General features: G+C 32.7%; 1 protein-coding gene and 1 long non-coding RNA gene across 2 annotated transcripts; both read right to left on the bottom strand.

Moving 5' to 3' along the window:
• Positions 1-2,788: 2,788 nt before the first annotated feature.
• On the bottom strand, positions 2,789-8,275 carry LOC134235394 (transcription factor 15-like). The gene is made up of 2 exons (XM_062717527.1): positions 7,510-8,275; positions 2,789-2,913 (listed from the first exon to the last, which is right to left on the bottom strand). Exons 1-2 carry the CDS (start codon positions 7,969-7,971, stop codon positions 2,854-2,856), a joined length of 522 nt encoding a protein of 173 aa, XP_062573511.1. The 5' UTR covers positions 7,972-8,275; the 3' UTR covers positions 2,789-2,853.
• Positions 8,276-10,235: 1,960 nt separating this feature from the next.
• LOC134235393 (uncharacterized) lies at positions 10,236-14,888 on the bottom strand. The gene is made up of 3 exons (XR_009985398.1): positions 14,615-14,888; positions 12,966-13,208; positions 10,236-11,001 (listed from the first exon to the last, which is right to left on the bottom strand). It is a non-coding gene; the product is annotated as an uncharacterized LOC134235393 (long non-coding RNA).
• Positions 14,889-18,039: the final 3,151 nt, after the last annotated feature.

The raw sequence follows: 18,039 nt of genomic DNA, 5'->3' as shown, positions 1-18,039 counted from the left end.
TTCTACAGCTTAATGATTATAATCAGCAATAATTCTGCCAATGTCATGAACAATCAACTTTATTAATCGTTTGATTATGCAAGTGTTAATTTTATATGTATACAAGTATTTTCCGTTAAAGTTGTATCTATAAATTAGAAATTTTCAAAAGTTATAGAGAGTTTATTTAAATAAAAAACAAAAAAATAATAATTCTAACAATTTTTTTTGATAGAAAATCAAAATCCTAGTCAGTCGCAATATTTATCGTTTGGTTCTTTTCGTTCGGAGTCAAGAGCATCATATGCAATGTTGTTGTTGTTGTTTTGTTTTTTTTTTGTTTTTTTTACCTCGCATTATACGATTCCTTCTTGTCACAATTTTTGTCATCAAATAATACCTCCATATATTAGTTAGGATCTCGGTCAATACAAGAAAAAGCATAATATTTTGAAAAACTTTGAAGTATTCTCACAGATAGATCACATGGAAACACTTCATTTGTTCGATTGGCATTAGCTAGAAATCGGATCGAGGTTTAGCAAAGAAATAAAAAAGCAAAGTAAAGCACATGTCATCGTCAACGCCATTTAATTTCCATTCTCGATTACATCCAGCTAAGTATACATGACTGAAGAGATAAAGAGTACAGAAAACCAAGAACACATTGAATATTCTATGTGCATAATAATGATATGCGCAGCTGTATGCGCAGTAAAATTGTTTGTGTAATTTTTAGTTTCCTCTGCTCGTGCAATTTTTGATTTTTTGTTTGTGCATATTATACCCCTTAATCGTGTAAAAAATTTCGGATTCGTGTATTTTTCGTTATGTTTGTGTTAAAATCTTTCAAACTATGTGCAATTTTTACCTATACGTGCATTTTTATTTTACTCGTGTATATTTTTCATCTAGCTCGTGTATAAAATCTTGATCGTTGTGCAGAAAATAATTTTGAACCAATCGGCGTGCCATAATTATCTGATAAATACAGTTTCACGATTTGTAAACTATGGTTTACAACCCTTTACTATAGTTAACGATCTGAAAAATATAGTTTCACGATTTGTGAAACTTACTATGATTATAACTCTTAACGATTGTAAATTATAGTTTACAGACATGAATCTCGTATGTTTATCAACAAAATCTATTGTTAACGTTTTATTACAGATAAACTTAGATTAGCATTCGAAAACTATAGTTAACAACCGTTAAATATAGTTTTACAGAGGAAAACTATAGTTAACGAATTGTTAACTATAGTTCATGGTTTGTAAACTATAGTTTACAGTCGATAAACTTAGTATTTCAACTGTGAAACTATGTTTAGCTCATTCTTGTGAATTTGGCTTGCCATTAAAGACTTTTTTAATTTTCTTACCATTACCGATTTTTGTTAAATGGAACAATAATACACAATATTACATTCAATTTTATGATACATTCTATGATAATTTTATGATATGCAACAATGAAAAAAAAGTGAAGATTAAAAACCAATGACTGATTTCATAAAACCTAATAATAAAACAAATCTTTGTCCTGTCTGTCCGTCTTATTCTAACAACGATCTTGTCAAAAGGAATACACCTGCGAAATATGAAAGTCATAGCACCACCCATTCAAAAGTAATGGGCAAGGTTTAAGTTTTTTGCGAACAAACAGACAGACGGATCCACAGGACAATGATTTCACGCCTCTTCCATGTAGAACACCAATGACTCTTTTTTGTTGCACCGTTCCTCTTCCGGTTGAGATGCTTCAGGATATTTACAAATCTCCAATCTTCAAATACATACATACCTTGAAAAACAGCTGAGTTTACCTGTTTTTCTGCAAAAAACTTTCCCATAACGTTTGATTTGTAGTAGCTATGGTTTTCGTATTTTACGTGTCTATATTCCTTGTGACAAGACTTTCTTTGGGTCTCAACATATTTGACTTCTTCACCTTGGAATTTGACACACATTCGCCACAAAAAAAAAACATTATCTTGACAATAACTTTTACACAGTTGGGGCTACATGTAGGACAGACATATTTTTTATGTTTATTTATTGTGACAGACTTTTCCCTAAGTACATGTATTTTGACCTAACCCTAGAGTTTGACCCACTTTAAAAAAACGATAACTTTGGCAATAATACTTGAGCAGGGTGTTAGTTCTGTAGCTTTTTATAAATTTCATCGGTGTATTTCCTGTGACGACGCCTTCTTATGGATACAGACAGTTTTGACTTTTGACCCTGAACTTCCAGTTTGACTTACTTTTGAAAATCTTTAACTTTTGAACAGTTGGCGATATGGTTTTCATATTCCACATGTACTTTTATTGAGAGGTATATCATTAAGCCATGAAATGCTTTCTTTTGGTAACAAAATTTTTGATCGCTTGACCTTGGAGTTCAATTGCATTTGAGAAGTATTTACCTTCAGTGGTAAAAGTGTCTGCTCTAGAGTCGTAAAGTAAGGTGTTGATCCCGGCTTACGTCACGGGTTCGAATCCCACTGACCGGTTCTTCAGATGGCAACATATATAAACCGAAGTCCCGTGTCGCAGTAAGTGATGACATGAAAAAATCCCTCACTGTTCAATGGCCGAAAAGTGCCGAGAATAGGACAAAATTTGCAGCTCTTCACCAGCAAGTGGTGGCGTCTTCATATGAGTGAAAATTTCTCGAGAGGGACGTTAAACAACAAACAAACAAACCTTCGCATAGGCTGCCATATGTCGTAACAATGTTACACAAACAGCTACCTTCTTTTCTGCTTTATTTTCTAAATTAAAAATTTCAGAAGAGTAAAAGACAGCATTCTTAATTTATTTAACAACTATGAAGAAATTTACAAATAAATAATGACTGCTCCCGTCTACCGGCGGCAGTTGTTGGTGTTTCTAGCCTCCTTGTACATACAGCTATCTCCACGAATCTGAAAAAAAAAACCATGAAGGAATGATTAATTACTTTTATTAAAATTTAGAAAAAAGATTCTTGTGAACTTTACTACTACTTTAGAACAACAAGTGAACATGGCATGCTAATCAGGTTTTTTCTAATTTCTGAAATATATGAATTTCACTATACCGTCGGCTCATACATGTACGTTGGTTTGAGTACTACATTGTAATACAAATTGATACAGTTAAGCACGCGAAATAGTGCGTAAGGCCACACCAATTTAATTTATTATTCGTTCAACATCTGATAAAAATACGTGTTATTACGAGCAGGCGAGTGGTTAAATAGTAAAATCATATTATTTTTTTATGCAAGCAAAGTTAAAAGACAGAAAATGGAGGGGGATGAAGCAGACAATAACATTTTCCGACTTTTTTTTTTTCGATTAAAAAAAGAAAGCAGTCTTAAAATACGCAAAAATTGAATAAAATTTTGACTAGAAATTATCAGAGAATTTCCTAGATGGGGGAATTTTAAACTAATATCATTTGTATTATTTCATAATTTTGTTAAATATTAAGAGTGCGCAGGTCCGATGAACTAAAAATTAAATTGTTGTGGCCTAACTAGTGGATCTATTATAATTTCATTATTATTAAATGCATGCACTAATTTTGTCCTTTGTGGTAGATACATAAGACCGCAGAACATTAACTGGCAAAATTAGAAATATACAGCTTACGTCATTTCTATCTGTTACAATCAAAACATTCAGTGATAGACAATGAAATGGGCGGGTACAATTCGACGCGGACGTGGGGAAAACATCGGATTGAAATTGCAGATCGAAATTCATTTTTAATCCACCTCAACTACACTAGAAGCCACAGTGTTACTGACTGATCCAGAAGACAAATAATTTCAATTTTGGTACAGTTTGAATTATTTTGTCCAGTGTTTTAAATAAATATAAAGGGACAATTTCATTTCTGTTTTGTAAATATATGTTTGTGTTGGGGGAGGGGGGCTTAACAATTTTAGATAAAGTTGTCCAACATTTTTCAGTGAGAATAAGCATAAAACTCATGCACTCTAATAATCCTAGAAATAAAATATATTGTCGTGTTAAGCCATGACCTGACTCGACAATTTTTACCCCCCCCCCCCCTCCCATCTAGAATCAAATATCTCCTGAAAAAATTTAATAATCTTTGTTTTCTATGATCTTTCGCGTCCTTAAAATTATAAGCTAAAACTCGTATTAATGTGAACTTCAAACAATATGTATTCGGGAGTTGAAATTAGTTGATTTTTGGATCATATATTCACTCTTTGCTTTGAACAGTTCAGGTGGATTGAAAATGAATTTCGATATGCAATTTCAATCCGATGTTTTCCCCACGTCCGCGTCGAATTATACCCGCCCATTTCATTGTCTATCACTGAATGTTTTTATTGTAACAGATCGAAATGACGCAAGCTGTATATTTCCAATTTTGCCAGTTAATGTTCCGCGGTCTTAGCGTAGCTGAGGTGGATTGAAAATGAATTTCGATCTGCAATTTCAATCCGATGTTTTCCAAACGTCCGCGTCGAATTTTACCCGCCCATTACGCTGTCTATCACTGAATGTTTTGATTGTAACAGATAGAAATGACGTAAGCTGTATATTTCCAATTTTGCCAGTTAATGTTCCGCGGTCTTAAAATATGTAAGAAGATTCAGAAATTTTATTTCAATTTGAAATAATTCCTGGAATATCATATGTGCATGTTTACTCAAGTCAAAAATCTTGATGCAAGACCACTGCAGATGTGTAAGAGAGAGAGAAAAGAATGACAACTCTGCAAAAGTAGATTGTATGAATATAGCTGTATAGTTTGAGATGAATTCAACACATTTTGATACGTCGCATATAATCATAGATTTATCTCCAGAAAAAGTATTCAGCCTTTCCAAAACCTTTTGCGAAGCATTTAATGTTCACTCGTCAAACAAATGGTATGATCGTACATATTACTGTATAAATTAAATAGTACTGATCTCCAATATATAATAATGTACATATCATTACATAAACCAGCTGTAACGAACCCCCCAACACAATATAAAGATATTAATTACCGTAACTAATTTATAAAAGAAATATCTGTGTAAATATATATGAATTTGTCAGGACAGTTGATAGAATTACTGGTAAGTTTTTGAATTTAAGCTAAAAGATCAAAAAAGAAACTTTATAAAAGAAAATTATACTTTTAGGATGTGCCTTTAAATTCTTCAACAATATATTTACATCAAATATTAATACAGTAAATAAATACGGTATTACGATGTTTGACTAACAGCGAATACACGGTATAATGTTAGAGACGTGGTATTAAGCAAAGGCAAATATTTAATAATTGTTATAAACGTTTAAATACTATTCTAAAATGTAACTATTAATTTTTTTATGCTATAAAATGTAATATCTAAACAAATAAAGCATATAATTATTCTTTTAACTACCGGGATAATTTTATTACTATGGATGTTAGGGCTTCGCTCTAGAATCCATTTATCTGTTTCCCACAAAACATGATCAGATAAATTAATGTTCAAAGCTCTTACAAACAGCTGCACGTATTTGTTTCTGGGACGACTCTACGGTCTTGTGAAAGTTCATACTCCAGTGGTGGATCTGGGAATCTGTTAGGGGGAAGGGTGTGGTGGGGTGGGGGTTCAGGGTAGGGGCCCACACCCACACCAAAATAAAAACATGTAGATTTATTAACTCTTATGTAAATATTTTTGACACAAAAGGAGGACCCAGGCCCCCTGCAAAATCTGCCAATGTACTTTCGTTTTTTCTGAATTTAAGTTAGTTTAATACATGGATAAAAATAATGTTCTTATCCTTATGAATAATGTTAGATGGATATATACAAATTAAATTAAAAAAAATACACACACAACAATTTCCTAATGCTTCATTTATGTCTTTGTGAATCTATGACTGATAATATTTTTTGAATATTTAACACGATTTATATATAGTATATGAACAATATAATATTTGTTCTAATAAATATTATGATTAATTTTAACAGCTAATTTCCTCTGAATTCCATGCACAAACTCGTATCATTTTTCCCTCTGACCCAATGATGACAGATTTAGTGTCCATCTCCGCCTCTAAACTGTTTACTTAAACTTTCTTCGTGAGGTCAAGAACTTTTTCAGAAAATAATGAAATAATTTTGAGTCATGTTTTAGGAAACATTTTTTCATCTTTAAAAATGGTTAGGTTTTTTTTTCTTTCTTTTTTTTTTTTTTTTTTTTTTTGTTACATATAATTCCAAGAGAAAATAATCTTTTGTACATATCAATGAACGAAAGTGGAGTACATCGTCAGAAAAATTCCCATTAGGGATTGCATGGACAAATAAAATATTCACAATGAAGCTTCCATCAAAAATGGCTTATTATTTTAACATCGCTTAATGACCCTCGGTCATCTGGAGAATCTAATTAGTCTTCATCTCTAATTACAAAACGTGCATGCAGGTCGGACCCGGTCTTAGTGCACCACACACGGGTTTTGTGTCCATTCTATTTCCCGTGGCTTGCGACGATGCACATTCTTACATTCGGTACATTTATTCATTGTCACTGGCGGATCCAGGAATGTTAAAAAGGAGGGCGGGGGAAGACCAGTTTTGGATCGGGGAAGGGGCCCACAGCCACACCAAAAAATTGATTTGTTTAATCTTATGTATATTTTGGACATGAAAGAAGGGGTCCAGGCCTCCTCTAAATCCGCCAGTGCTTGTAGCAGCTCAATACCAGATTAGCATGTAAATGTATCATATTATATATATAGCTTACATGTTTGTAGAAGACAATGTATATTCATTGTAAATATATGTAACTTTTATCAATACTTTTCCGGTTAATAGCTTCATGTAATGAATTGTATTATCGTCATTTTATAAATGTTTATCGATCGAAATAGATATTCTACAATTCGCCTTCAGTTCTGAGATTAGAATATGTATTCTTCTTAAAGCTCATCAATAATTTTGAAAAGCATCTGACATAAACGAAACACATAATACATGTAGTACTCAAATATAAACATTAATTAAAAAGAATCATTAATAAATTCGAAAATAAATGTTTCCTTTAAGACAGACTTCGGGGGAAAAACTTTTAAAAATGAAATGTGTAAATACGAATTTTTGTATGAAACGATTTTCAAAAGAATTTCAACCATTAATGTAAAATTCTTTACACAAAATAATTCTAATCTACTTACATGTATGAGAATCCTAGAATATTTATGAATGAAAAAGTGCAAAATGTTAATGGAAAAAAATCTACTTGCTCCAGCGTTGTTAGACAAAGTTCTTGAAAAGTATAATGTTAAAAAGCTAAAATATTTATGGCACGTACGAAATAAAAAAAAATGAAAGAACAAGGTGTGAACAAATGCAATGCAATTAGATGGAGATTAATGTAAAATTCTTATTGAAAACGAATTATACCTACTAAAAACCTAATTAATATCAGTGAATAATTTATACAATGTAGATACTTTAGATTTAATACAAATATTACCTCAAAAAGTCACGTGATGCCTTACCGGTCTCGTTTTGGAGGCGCTCAGACAAAATGTGCACACAGGTTTGGGTACATTGTCCACCCCGCCTCTAATCATGGCCTGATGCTTTATACACGGTTGGTCGACACAATCCGATCCCACCATCAGCACCGTATTTAAGTGAGCTATGTAGCTCGTGGCTAGTCTCAAAGTCTCAATTTTTGACAATTTCCGGTCAGCAGGTTCTGTAGGAATAAGCGTCCTAAGCGTCACGAACGCCGTGTTGACGCTATGCGTCCTGTCCCTTTCACGAGCGTTAGCAGCCATCCGCTGCTTTGGGACGGGGGTTCCGTCAAAGTTAAAGCTACACGTTTTGTCCTCTCCGTCAGAATAATTTCGGGATTTTCTTTTCCGGATTCCAGAAGTTTGGTTGTCCTCAGTTGAACCACAGCTATCGTTTTCGTCTGAAAGATGTAAATCCTCTCCGCTTGGACCTCGTCGCATTGCGTCACTATGACGTTGCGTTCATTTACCTCATATTAGGCCACGGCATCAAAACACATATCAAAATAATTTCTAAGTTTCATTAAGCCCGCATCGATGAAAAATCTATTTAATGTTTTAAGACCTTAGAACTTGCATTGGAACCTCGGCAAGAATGGAATTACATATGGATATGCAATTTCACGCCATGTACATCCCAAATATGCTTTAATGTAGCGATAAACCCCGAAACCTTCCGTAATATCCAACAGCTAGGCGGCTTCAAGCTGGTATTATTTCGATCTGCTAAAGTCATCACGAAGGATAATTACGGCGGCCTTTTTTCTGTCTGTCTGTCGAGTAAAGGTCGCATTTAATAGGAGGGGCACTAAGAGATTATGATGCTTCAAATGTCGTCGTCAAGGCAACGGGATGGCGTGATTAAAATGACGTTACAATTACAAAAAAATTTACATTCTTTTTTAGTTTCATTCAGAGGACCAAAAATTGTGCAAATATCGCGCCAAATGTTATACTAGTAATCTATTTGGAGCAAAAAATTCTGTAAAATCTAAAATCGGTAATGCAAGTGGGACTTGAAGCATTAAAAAATATACAATTGCGTTTCCGTTGAATTCATTTGTTGTATTTCTTGCCGTTCTTTAACAAAGAAAAGTTTGACTTGGAAAATAAAATCAACAAAATCAAATAAACTGATTTCCAAAAGTCGTCTTTCAGAGTTTCAATTAAGAGAAAAAAAATTAACGCCGTGCAAATTTTCGATTGAAGAGCGCATTACTGGTGGTAGCAACAGCCTTCCGAACCATCAGAAAACAAACGACATGCATGTTCCCCAATTTTTCAAAACAAATAGAAACTTGCCCCTATAATGATGCGTTGATGATTTGCGGAGCAGTCGAGAGAAGTGACCGTAAAATGAGATCTGCCACCGGTCAAAGAACTCTCTGGGGGCGGATCAAAGCTCAGTGCTCAATGAAGAACTCAGTAATTCTTTGCTCCGAAGAACAGTGTAGGAACGGTATTTATCCATCCTTCATTTGAAACTCAAAATGCACTATGTTTTAAGTTAGCATTTCCCCTTTTAGAATACTTTTTATAGTTTCATGTACAGTTGTAGAAAAAACGCTCAAATTTCACCTGCCTTTCTTTTGGTGTATTCTTGAATCAAACGGGATATAAATTCAGATTTACTAAACATAAAATGTATCCTAAAGTGAGCGTACATCAAAATGGAGCTTAGGCGGCCATTAATACAAAGTACCCTTCACACTTATAAAGATATTCATATATCATGTATATACTAGAATATAATTCTGCATGTGTGCAAATTTTAGCGAGACGCAAAATTAGGGATTTTTGCTTTTAATTCAGATTTAATTTTGCAAGAAGTAATTCTATAATAGCAATTTTATAGTAAAACTAGTGCTAATTGTAACGGGGACCGTTACAGATGTTCCCCAAACGCTCCCCAACTCCTTTTTGGTGCCATATTCCCTGTAAGCTTCATTAAATAAGACAAACTCTGTGCATTTTTAACTTTAACAACGTTTTATCAGAAGAATACCAATTATACTCAAATTTTAGCATTGCACCCGTGCGCATATGAATGTATGTGCGTTATGATCACATCATCTTGTCTACACTATCTACAAATTTTAATATACAATATATTAAAGCATTCAGTCAAAAAGTAAGAAAAATCACTCTTTCAAGTGTATTTTTCATTTCACTCGTTCCAAATGCACGCACGTGCGTGCACGTGCATGATGACCATACCTTCTTGTAGCAGTCCCTAATATCTATCTATATTCTAAATCCCATCCTCTTTGGTTGAAAAACAAGGGAGTTATAGCCATTTCAAGTTTAAGCCAATCAGATTGCAGCACACGTGCATGCGTGTGATTTCATGATTTTTTTCTTTATCATATTGTAGGATATCCTAATGCATGACTATGTTTTAAATTTCAAAGCATTTCGTCAAAAAACAAAGGAGATATCGCCATTTAATGTTTCAGCCAATCAGATTGCAGCAAGCGGGCATGCACATGCTTTCATGAAAATTCTTATATATCATGCTGTAGATCTTCATAATATGAGTCTGTGTTCAAAATTTCAAAGGATTATGACAAGAAACAAGAAAGATATTGAGAATTTAATTTCAGCCAATCAGAGCCAAGCACACGTTCATGCGCGTGAGATCTTACTTTTTTGACCATGTCATTTTGTCTATGCTTCTAATATATACTTATAATGCAAAGCAACGAGTGGGTCTTCCTTCTTAGCGATAAGCAGAAAGTGAAATGTTTCAATTGTCAACTTTGCTACCATTCTTTATTTCTTTGACTCAAATAGCAAAAACCTTTCCGGGTTAGAATAGGTCCTCAGTACCCTCTTGCTTGTCGTAAAAGGCGACTAAATGGGGCGGTTCTTCGGATGAGACCGTATAAACCGAGGCCCCGTGTCACAGCAGGTGTTGCACAATAAAGATCCCTCCCTGCTCAAAGGCCATAAGTGCCAAGCATAGGCCTAAATTTGCAGCCCTTCACCGGCAATGGTGACGTCTCCATATAAGTGAAATATTCTGGAGAGGGACGTTAAACAGTAAACAATCAATCAATCAATTATACTGTAAAAATACAGATATTTACACACATTTATAACCTTAACTATTAGAACTGGTATGTCTTCTCTTGGAAACGGAAGACCTCAATACAGATGTTAACATGCAAGATCTGACACATACTTAAAAAGAATATTTATTCCAAACTAAAGATAGACTCTGTAACAAAATCTATTTCTCTTGAAAAACTGAAAGCAATTGATTTGTTCATATTTGTGGATTTATGTCTGTTTCTCAAATCAAAATTTAAATATGAATATTTAAAGTCAATATCATAAACTAAGACTGTTTCACATGAATGTTTCAATTTCATTATGCTGTTTATTCCTTGTCATCCCCCAACAGATGCTCTTCTGGCAAATCATGATCGTGCTTGGAATCAAATTTCAGTACTCTGATGACAGTCACACCTATCAAAAAGAAATTGAAATTTTTTATTGAATTTTTTTTAAAAAGTGCAACTTATACACTGTTATAAGATAAGATAAACCATCAAACTGAGTTCAAAGATACTGTCACATTTTCCGGTAGTCTATAATTATTTAAAAATATAGGTTTACAGGCAGTCATTTGAGGATGTTATAAAATAACATATTAGTTTTTCATGATTTCAAATAAAGAAAATGTACATTACTTGTTCATATCAAAATTTATTAGGAATGGTAATGGTTAACAGTTGTTAACCGACTAATTAGCCAAAAAGATGGTATCCAGTTATGATTTTTTTATGTGTCAGGATAAGACCATTCGTAAAGGTGTTACAGCAATTAAGAACAATGCGCTAATGAAGTGACAAAACGCTATTGCATAAGGAACAAAGAGCTAGCGCAAAGTAACAATGTGGCTCTAGCTCATTTATAACACCATGCTAGTAAGTTTATGACAACATTCTGGCCAGTTTAAGACACTTACAAGGTAGCATGAAGTAAAAATGTGCTACAACACTTATGACGATGGTCTAGTGTGTTTATGACAACACAATGACAATGTACTTGTGAATTGTAACAATGTTGCAGCAGGCTTTTACACCACACAGTCAAGATTACATGTAATAGATTGTGTAAAGCTGTGTTGGCATGGCAGCATATTTTGTGTCAGCACAACTGCATGTTATTTTAAGTTGCCTTAGCCTGACAGTGTTGTGAACACTGTGTTAGCACATTGTTCCTAAACATGCTGAAGCACTTTTACAATTAGCCTTATCTGGACACCATAATTTTCATAACCAACTAGCCATGTTTTTTTGTAAAAGTACATGTACCAGGGTACATGTAAATCATTTTTTTCATTTAGATTTCCATATGTTTTAAAAAGACAAGGAATAAAATTCAATTTTCTATAAGCTTCTATTCATTATAAGTGTTTGCCAAAGCATTTTTTCCTATATAACCAAAATACATCTTTGTCTTTATGGTAGCCTAGTGGTAGGGCATTCCCTTTATATAATCCTGAAGTTTAGCTTGATTTCTAGCCGGGCTCATTGCTACGAAGTTCAACAGGAAATGCTGCTTCATCACTGATGCTTAATCAAATTTACACGTTAAAATATAGTACATTTGCGCAATCAAATTTGAGGCAATACAAACACTGATTACAGAATTAAATTTTCAAAGTTATCTGAAATTGTCAAAAAATAATTATAATAATTACTATCTACCATCTTCTTCCATTGATTATTTGTTTAAAATATGCAAAAGGTTTTCATCAGGTATCGATGTGTGCGCCATATTCTATAAATAAAGGTTGTATTGTCAGTCTAACACAAATGCGGTAAACATCATTAATTACTTGATGTACGCTTTGATGCAAATTCTCAGCTGAGGACACATCAGTGCATAATCGTTTGACCTTAATTAATCTTGCTGCATTAGTGTTTATTTACTTCTGTTGGTATATAAATCCCCGAAACCGCCTCAAACGATACATGTGATGAATATTTTATGCTGTTAAATTCTATAATAATTTTATTTAATTTTAAAACTTTTTAATACTACATATATGCCATAGAGATATTTTTGTGGATAACATATCCACTCAAGTCTGAATTTGTTTTTAAACTCTCATCACAGTCTTTGTTCATTACCCTGTAAATGAGCCCAGCTTTCAGTACTTCTGAGTACTTTGATTATTCACTGCATCAAACCTAAGACAAAAACATGATGCAGTAATGTTACTTAACCATGCACCCAGCATTTGAAGTGAATGAGACCTTAAAAACCTCATAGTACATGTTAGGACAATGTCACTGAGTTCCAAATAAAGGTCTAAATAAAAACTATTCACAGGTATATATTAACACCTCTAAATGAGTGAAGGAGTGAAAATTCTCAAATAACATTACCAATCAAAGTACCAATAAGAAGCTGATTCTTACATCACAGGTTCCAATCCCATTGCTAAATGCTTCAGACGGGTTACTCCAATGAGACCGCATACACCGAGATTCAGTGTCCGCATACACCGAAATTCAGTGTCAAAAGGATCCCTTACTTCTCAAAGGCAATAAGTGCTGAGTACAAGTCTATATTTGCAGCTTACTATCCCAAGTGGTGGTATCATCAAATGACTGGAAAATGTTTGATAGGCCAATAATCAAACAAACCATTCCTGCAGTCATCTAAAAATAAGCAAACTTTCTATTATTACAATTGTTTTTACAAATTTCTTTTGAGATTTAACTGAGCAACAATTGTGCAATTTTTTGTCAATAAATTTTGATACTAAAGACTTTGTTTGAACAGCTATTTATAGCAATTACAGACAGCAGCACGAAGCGCTGCTCATAGTGCAAGCTCTCATGACAACGCCTTGGCGAAGAGAAAATTATCACTTGCTTATTGATCCACACAATTTCTTTTCTGCAGTAACTTTGGACCCACAGTGCTTTGATTCTTTAAGCTACATTCTTGCAAGAATTGATCAAAAGTTTCCAAAAAATAAATTCACCTTGATTTAATGGATAAATTGCAGATAAATAGTGGGGGAAAAAATTCTTCATTAAAGTCAGCACTATTCAAGATTTAGACTGGTAATGTAGGCCTAACTTACACCACGACATCGTGTGACTTCAAAGTCTAGTGCCCTGTTCACATGGAGAGTTTAATTCGCAGTAAATGATTGCAAAGTAAACTAATGCGAATCAAACTAATGGGAATCAAACTGTGTTAACATGACAGCTAATGCGAATTAAACAAATGCGAATAAAAATTTTACTTCTACAGTCAAGTGTCAGTAAGGCTATCCACTCAAAAATAGCACAATTAAGTACTTAAAGCTGACCACCAACATGTAGCATTTGAATTAATTTTGCCATTACACATGCCTCAAAATTTAATTCGAATAAGCTTCCCTTTGTGTTCACATGGAGCTAATGCAAAGTAATTTAATTCGCAGTAAATTAATTCGAATTAATAAAACTAATTTGAATTAAACTCCCCGTGTGAACAGAGCATCGATAAATTGCACCAAATATCAAGTGCGGTTTGACAAGCCCGATCTAAATTAAAACTGAATAAGTATCTGCCCTCACCCTAACAGTCACACCGTCAACATATTGTTACGGTGTAAATTCAACAAATAATAAGTGTAGTGTGAATTACCCCTCCATTGTTACTGCGGTATTGCTCTTTTGCAGGGCAAAATAATAACGTTTGGCAAAGTTTTTGTTGAGAGATAATTAAATGACGTATATTTAACAATTACTTATATGTCATATTTCACCAAACTATATCATTTTGCCCTGCAAAAGAGCAGTACCGCAGTTACCGTGAAACGGTCTATAAGAGTATCACTATGATGGATAGTGGAGTGTTGAATTTTTTGTTTTGAAAGTGAGTCTTGTTGAAATTAAATGCTCACATATATTTAAATAAAAAATAAAAAGCTGTTGGGATTTTAAAAGGCTAACAGAAAGCGTCTGAGCCTTAAAACAGATAATGTATCGGTGTGTCTGTGTATTTCTAAAAATATCAATGCTCTAAGCTGCCATAGTAATTTAAATTTTAGGTAAAATAAATTTCTAACCTTCATTCCGATTGTCCACGCCAATCAAACTTTAAAATGTCACCGTCGACTCTTTCATCACTCGATACATTTATCACTGGGAACCACGAACCAGAGTCAAGAGTGCTCAGCTTGTTAATGTAACAGTCGGAATTTCCTCGTAAACAATTCACACAAAAATTTATAAATCGGATAATTCTGCTGAAAATAATGCTCCAGAGGATTGATAAAGTACTTCGTAGCTGCAGATTAAATGTGCGTGCATGTCTACATACGGCCTGTGGCTTGTGTGGTAAGAAATTTTCAACTTCACATGATTTCGTTGACTGAAAAACGAAACTTATAAAATTGAACGCAATTGGCAAGGTGATGTTTAATTGAATGATATTGACATCCGTACAATTTTACCTCAGAATCGACGGAAATCGGGCGCCATTACGAGTTTACCGTACACCACCTAAATTCAAGCGAGCTGTTTGTAAATATAATTGTATAGATAATATTAAAATAATTCATAATAATTTCCACAATTATATTTGTTTTACAGTGATAATAGTAAAATATTAATTATGTAATAAGTAATTAACAAAAAATGTAAGGACGTTAGCCATTTTTATGAATTTGTGTATTAATTATTATTCATATTATCATGTTAAATTTTAGTGCCACACACTAATAACCAAAAAAAATGAAAATACTGAATTTATTTTTGATTTTACAAATGTAGGGATATAAAAATTTGAAATTCAAAGGTTCAAAACAACAATAATAATTAAAAATAAAAATAATATTACTTATAAAATCAATTCAAAAGATGAAAATACTGAAACCTGAAATTGTAAATTAAAATAATATACCAATTTCAAATATATAAATTTTATTTCAAATAACTTTTTTATGTTCTTTTCTTAACATCAGTGTTCACATATAAATTTAATATTTAATTAAAAAACAGAAGAAAAAAAATCACACAACAAAATAAAAGAACTGAATTTTGATTAATTTTAACTATGAAAAATGTCCTGTATCATCTTAAAATCTGACTCTCTTAATATACTGTTGTGTTAGGTGAACATGATGCATATTTTCAGTTATTACTTTTGAAAGGTCTATATTAATTTGTCATGAATAATCAATTATCAAAATTATCAAAATTCATATTTTCCTTATGTGTGTGCTACGTGTTTGTAAAGCATAACTTACAATGACGCAAAGGTTCAATGTATATACAAACATGCCCTGCCATTTGGTCAACTTATTGTTTATTATCAAGTTGACCAAACTATATCAACAGCTGTTTGCCCTGTCTATCCCAGTACAAAACAACAGAGCTAGCAGGTGTGAAACGTGTTACTGCCAACTTACAAGGATTCACATATGATGCACATTTTTATTATTTTTTATCAGTTTTTTATTTCGACGTTTTTTTGTAATGGATACATGTTGCTTTCTCATATCAATGAGTATATTTTTTTCTCTATAAAATTCATTTATAAAAACATTAAAACAATTTAAAATTAGAATTGAGAAAAATTACTAATTCATTAATGAAAAATGTAATAATAATCTCATTTAATTAATTTAAAATTACAGATTGGAATTTATAATTTTAGACTTTATTTCTTGATTAATGGATGAAAAAAAATTCAATTAAAATTTTAAATGTCTTTCAACATGATGGTACATTATAATATGGCTCATATTGGTAAGATTGTTTATAAATGTGCAGTATATCAAGAAATGCTCCAAAAATTGATAAAGTACTTCGTATGCAGACTTCACCCCTCCTGTATGACAACTTCACATGATTTCCAACTTTCAGTTTGTAAACATGTGTCCGACTTTTGGGACACACTAATAACCGGATATACGAAAGACCTGATATTTACCTGATGTTTTTATTTTAGATTAAATGACAATATTGAGTACTTCAAATGACTTATTTAAATACTTTATGACTATGATGCATAATGCTATACAAAAATTCGTTTGTTTGGAATATTTACTGACGATTTTGAATCAGGTCAAATAAGGTTTTTAGTATATCAGGTCTTTAGTACCTTCCCATTTCCCACAATGCCGCGCGTTGTTTACAAACAAGAGGCCCCGAAAAGACTTCCTCTAAACTAATGCAGAAATATTTTGATTTTACTTATTGCTGTGTACATCATCACATTATATTAATTATTTGAATAAAAAGAAAACAGAGAAACACCGAATCAAAACAATATCTTTCAGATGCATCAACTAAAACTATGCAAGAGGCCCAGTAAAGGCTTGGCTTATAGTAGACAACTTGTTCCTGTAAGGTTTCTCACATATTTGTTTTATAAAAAAACTATTAAATATAGCTTGAAGTTTATTTCTCTTTATATCAAACGACAAGATTTAATCAGTTCGAAATTATTTCAGTCAAACTTTTTCATAATATACCAATATTTTTAGCTATCAGAAAAAAACGTGTATGAGCTATTAACCCCTAATTATAGGGGCCAGCCCCTTTTCCTTGATCTTATATGAAAGCTCTTGTAATTATGCACAACTTTTGTTATATATTTCTTACCAAATTATTCTCGGTTCAAAAGTTATTATACAAAAAGAAGCAAAATTTCATGAAAAAAAAATTACTAGAAATTGCCGTCACATAGCTTCCGATCTTTAAGAAATCCGCTTATAATTTTATCGTTATGCACATCTACAATGTATTGGCTACAAGTTCTCCAACTTTCATGTAATTATCATATGTCGTTCTTGAGATTATTAGTGGACACGAGACATCAAAATTATCAATTAAAGGGCAATAACTCACAAAGTAAGGCATGTATCAAAAAATTGAAAGCAGATGTAAATAGGTGTAAATACAAGGTATCTAACCTGAAAGTTTCATAAAAATCAGTCGAAAGGTCTTTGAGAAATCGCCTGTCAAAAATCCGGCGGGAAAAAAAAAAGCAAATGAAAAATAATTGATAGATATACAATGTAAACGTGTGGAAAGAACACTAATGGGGCTGTGTCTTTTTTTATTTTTTTATTTTTAGGATATTTAAAATATGTTGTCTACCTATTTTTGTTTTACATCGGATTAGTGTATTGTGCAATTTTGCCTCCCGGTATTTCGTCAAAATTATAATAGATACTTAGGTAAAGTTTATACCAAATATTTCAATGTCATGAATGCTGATGTCCATTCGTACATGTAGTCCATGCCGAATGTATATAATTTTTAATGTCAACATTGGTAATCTTTTTGACGTTGCACCCAATGAATACGTATCAGCATTAGCGGTCGCAAATAAGAAATAAGAAGATGGTTATTCCTTAAATCAGTTACAGGTATAATGAAGTTTCAACGTGTTACGCGGGTATATCTCAGATTTCACTGATCATGGATGGTATAGACAAGAAGAAAATCGAAATTTCTATTACATTTGTCTTTAGAAGCGAGG

This window comes from Saccostrea cucullata, unplaced genomic scaffold, assembly GCF_032062105.1.
Source record: "Saccostrea cucullata isolate Sc308-1 unplaced genomic scaffold, CSIRO_AGI_Scuc_v1 ctg3249, whole genome shotgun sequence".
Lineage (NCBI taxonomy): Eukaryota > Metazoa > Mollusca > Bivalvia > Ostreida > Ostreidae > Saccostrea > Saccostrea cuccullata.
The sequence above is the reverse complement of the archived record's forward strand: the minus strand, read 5'-3'. Positions and strand labels throughout refer to the sequence as shown.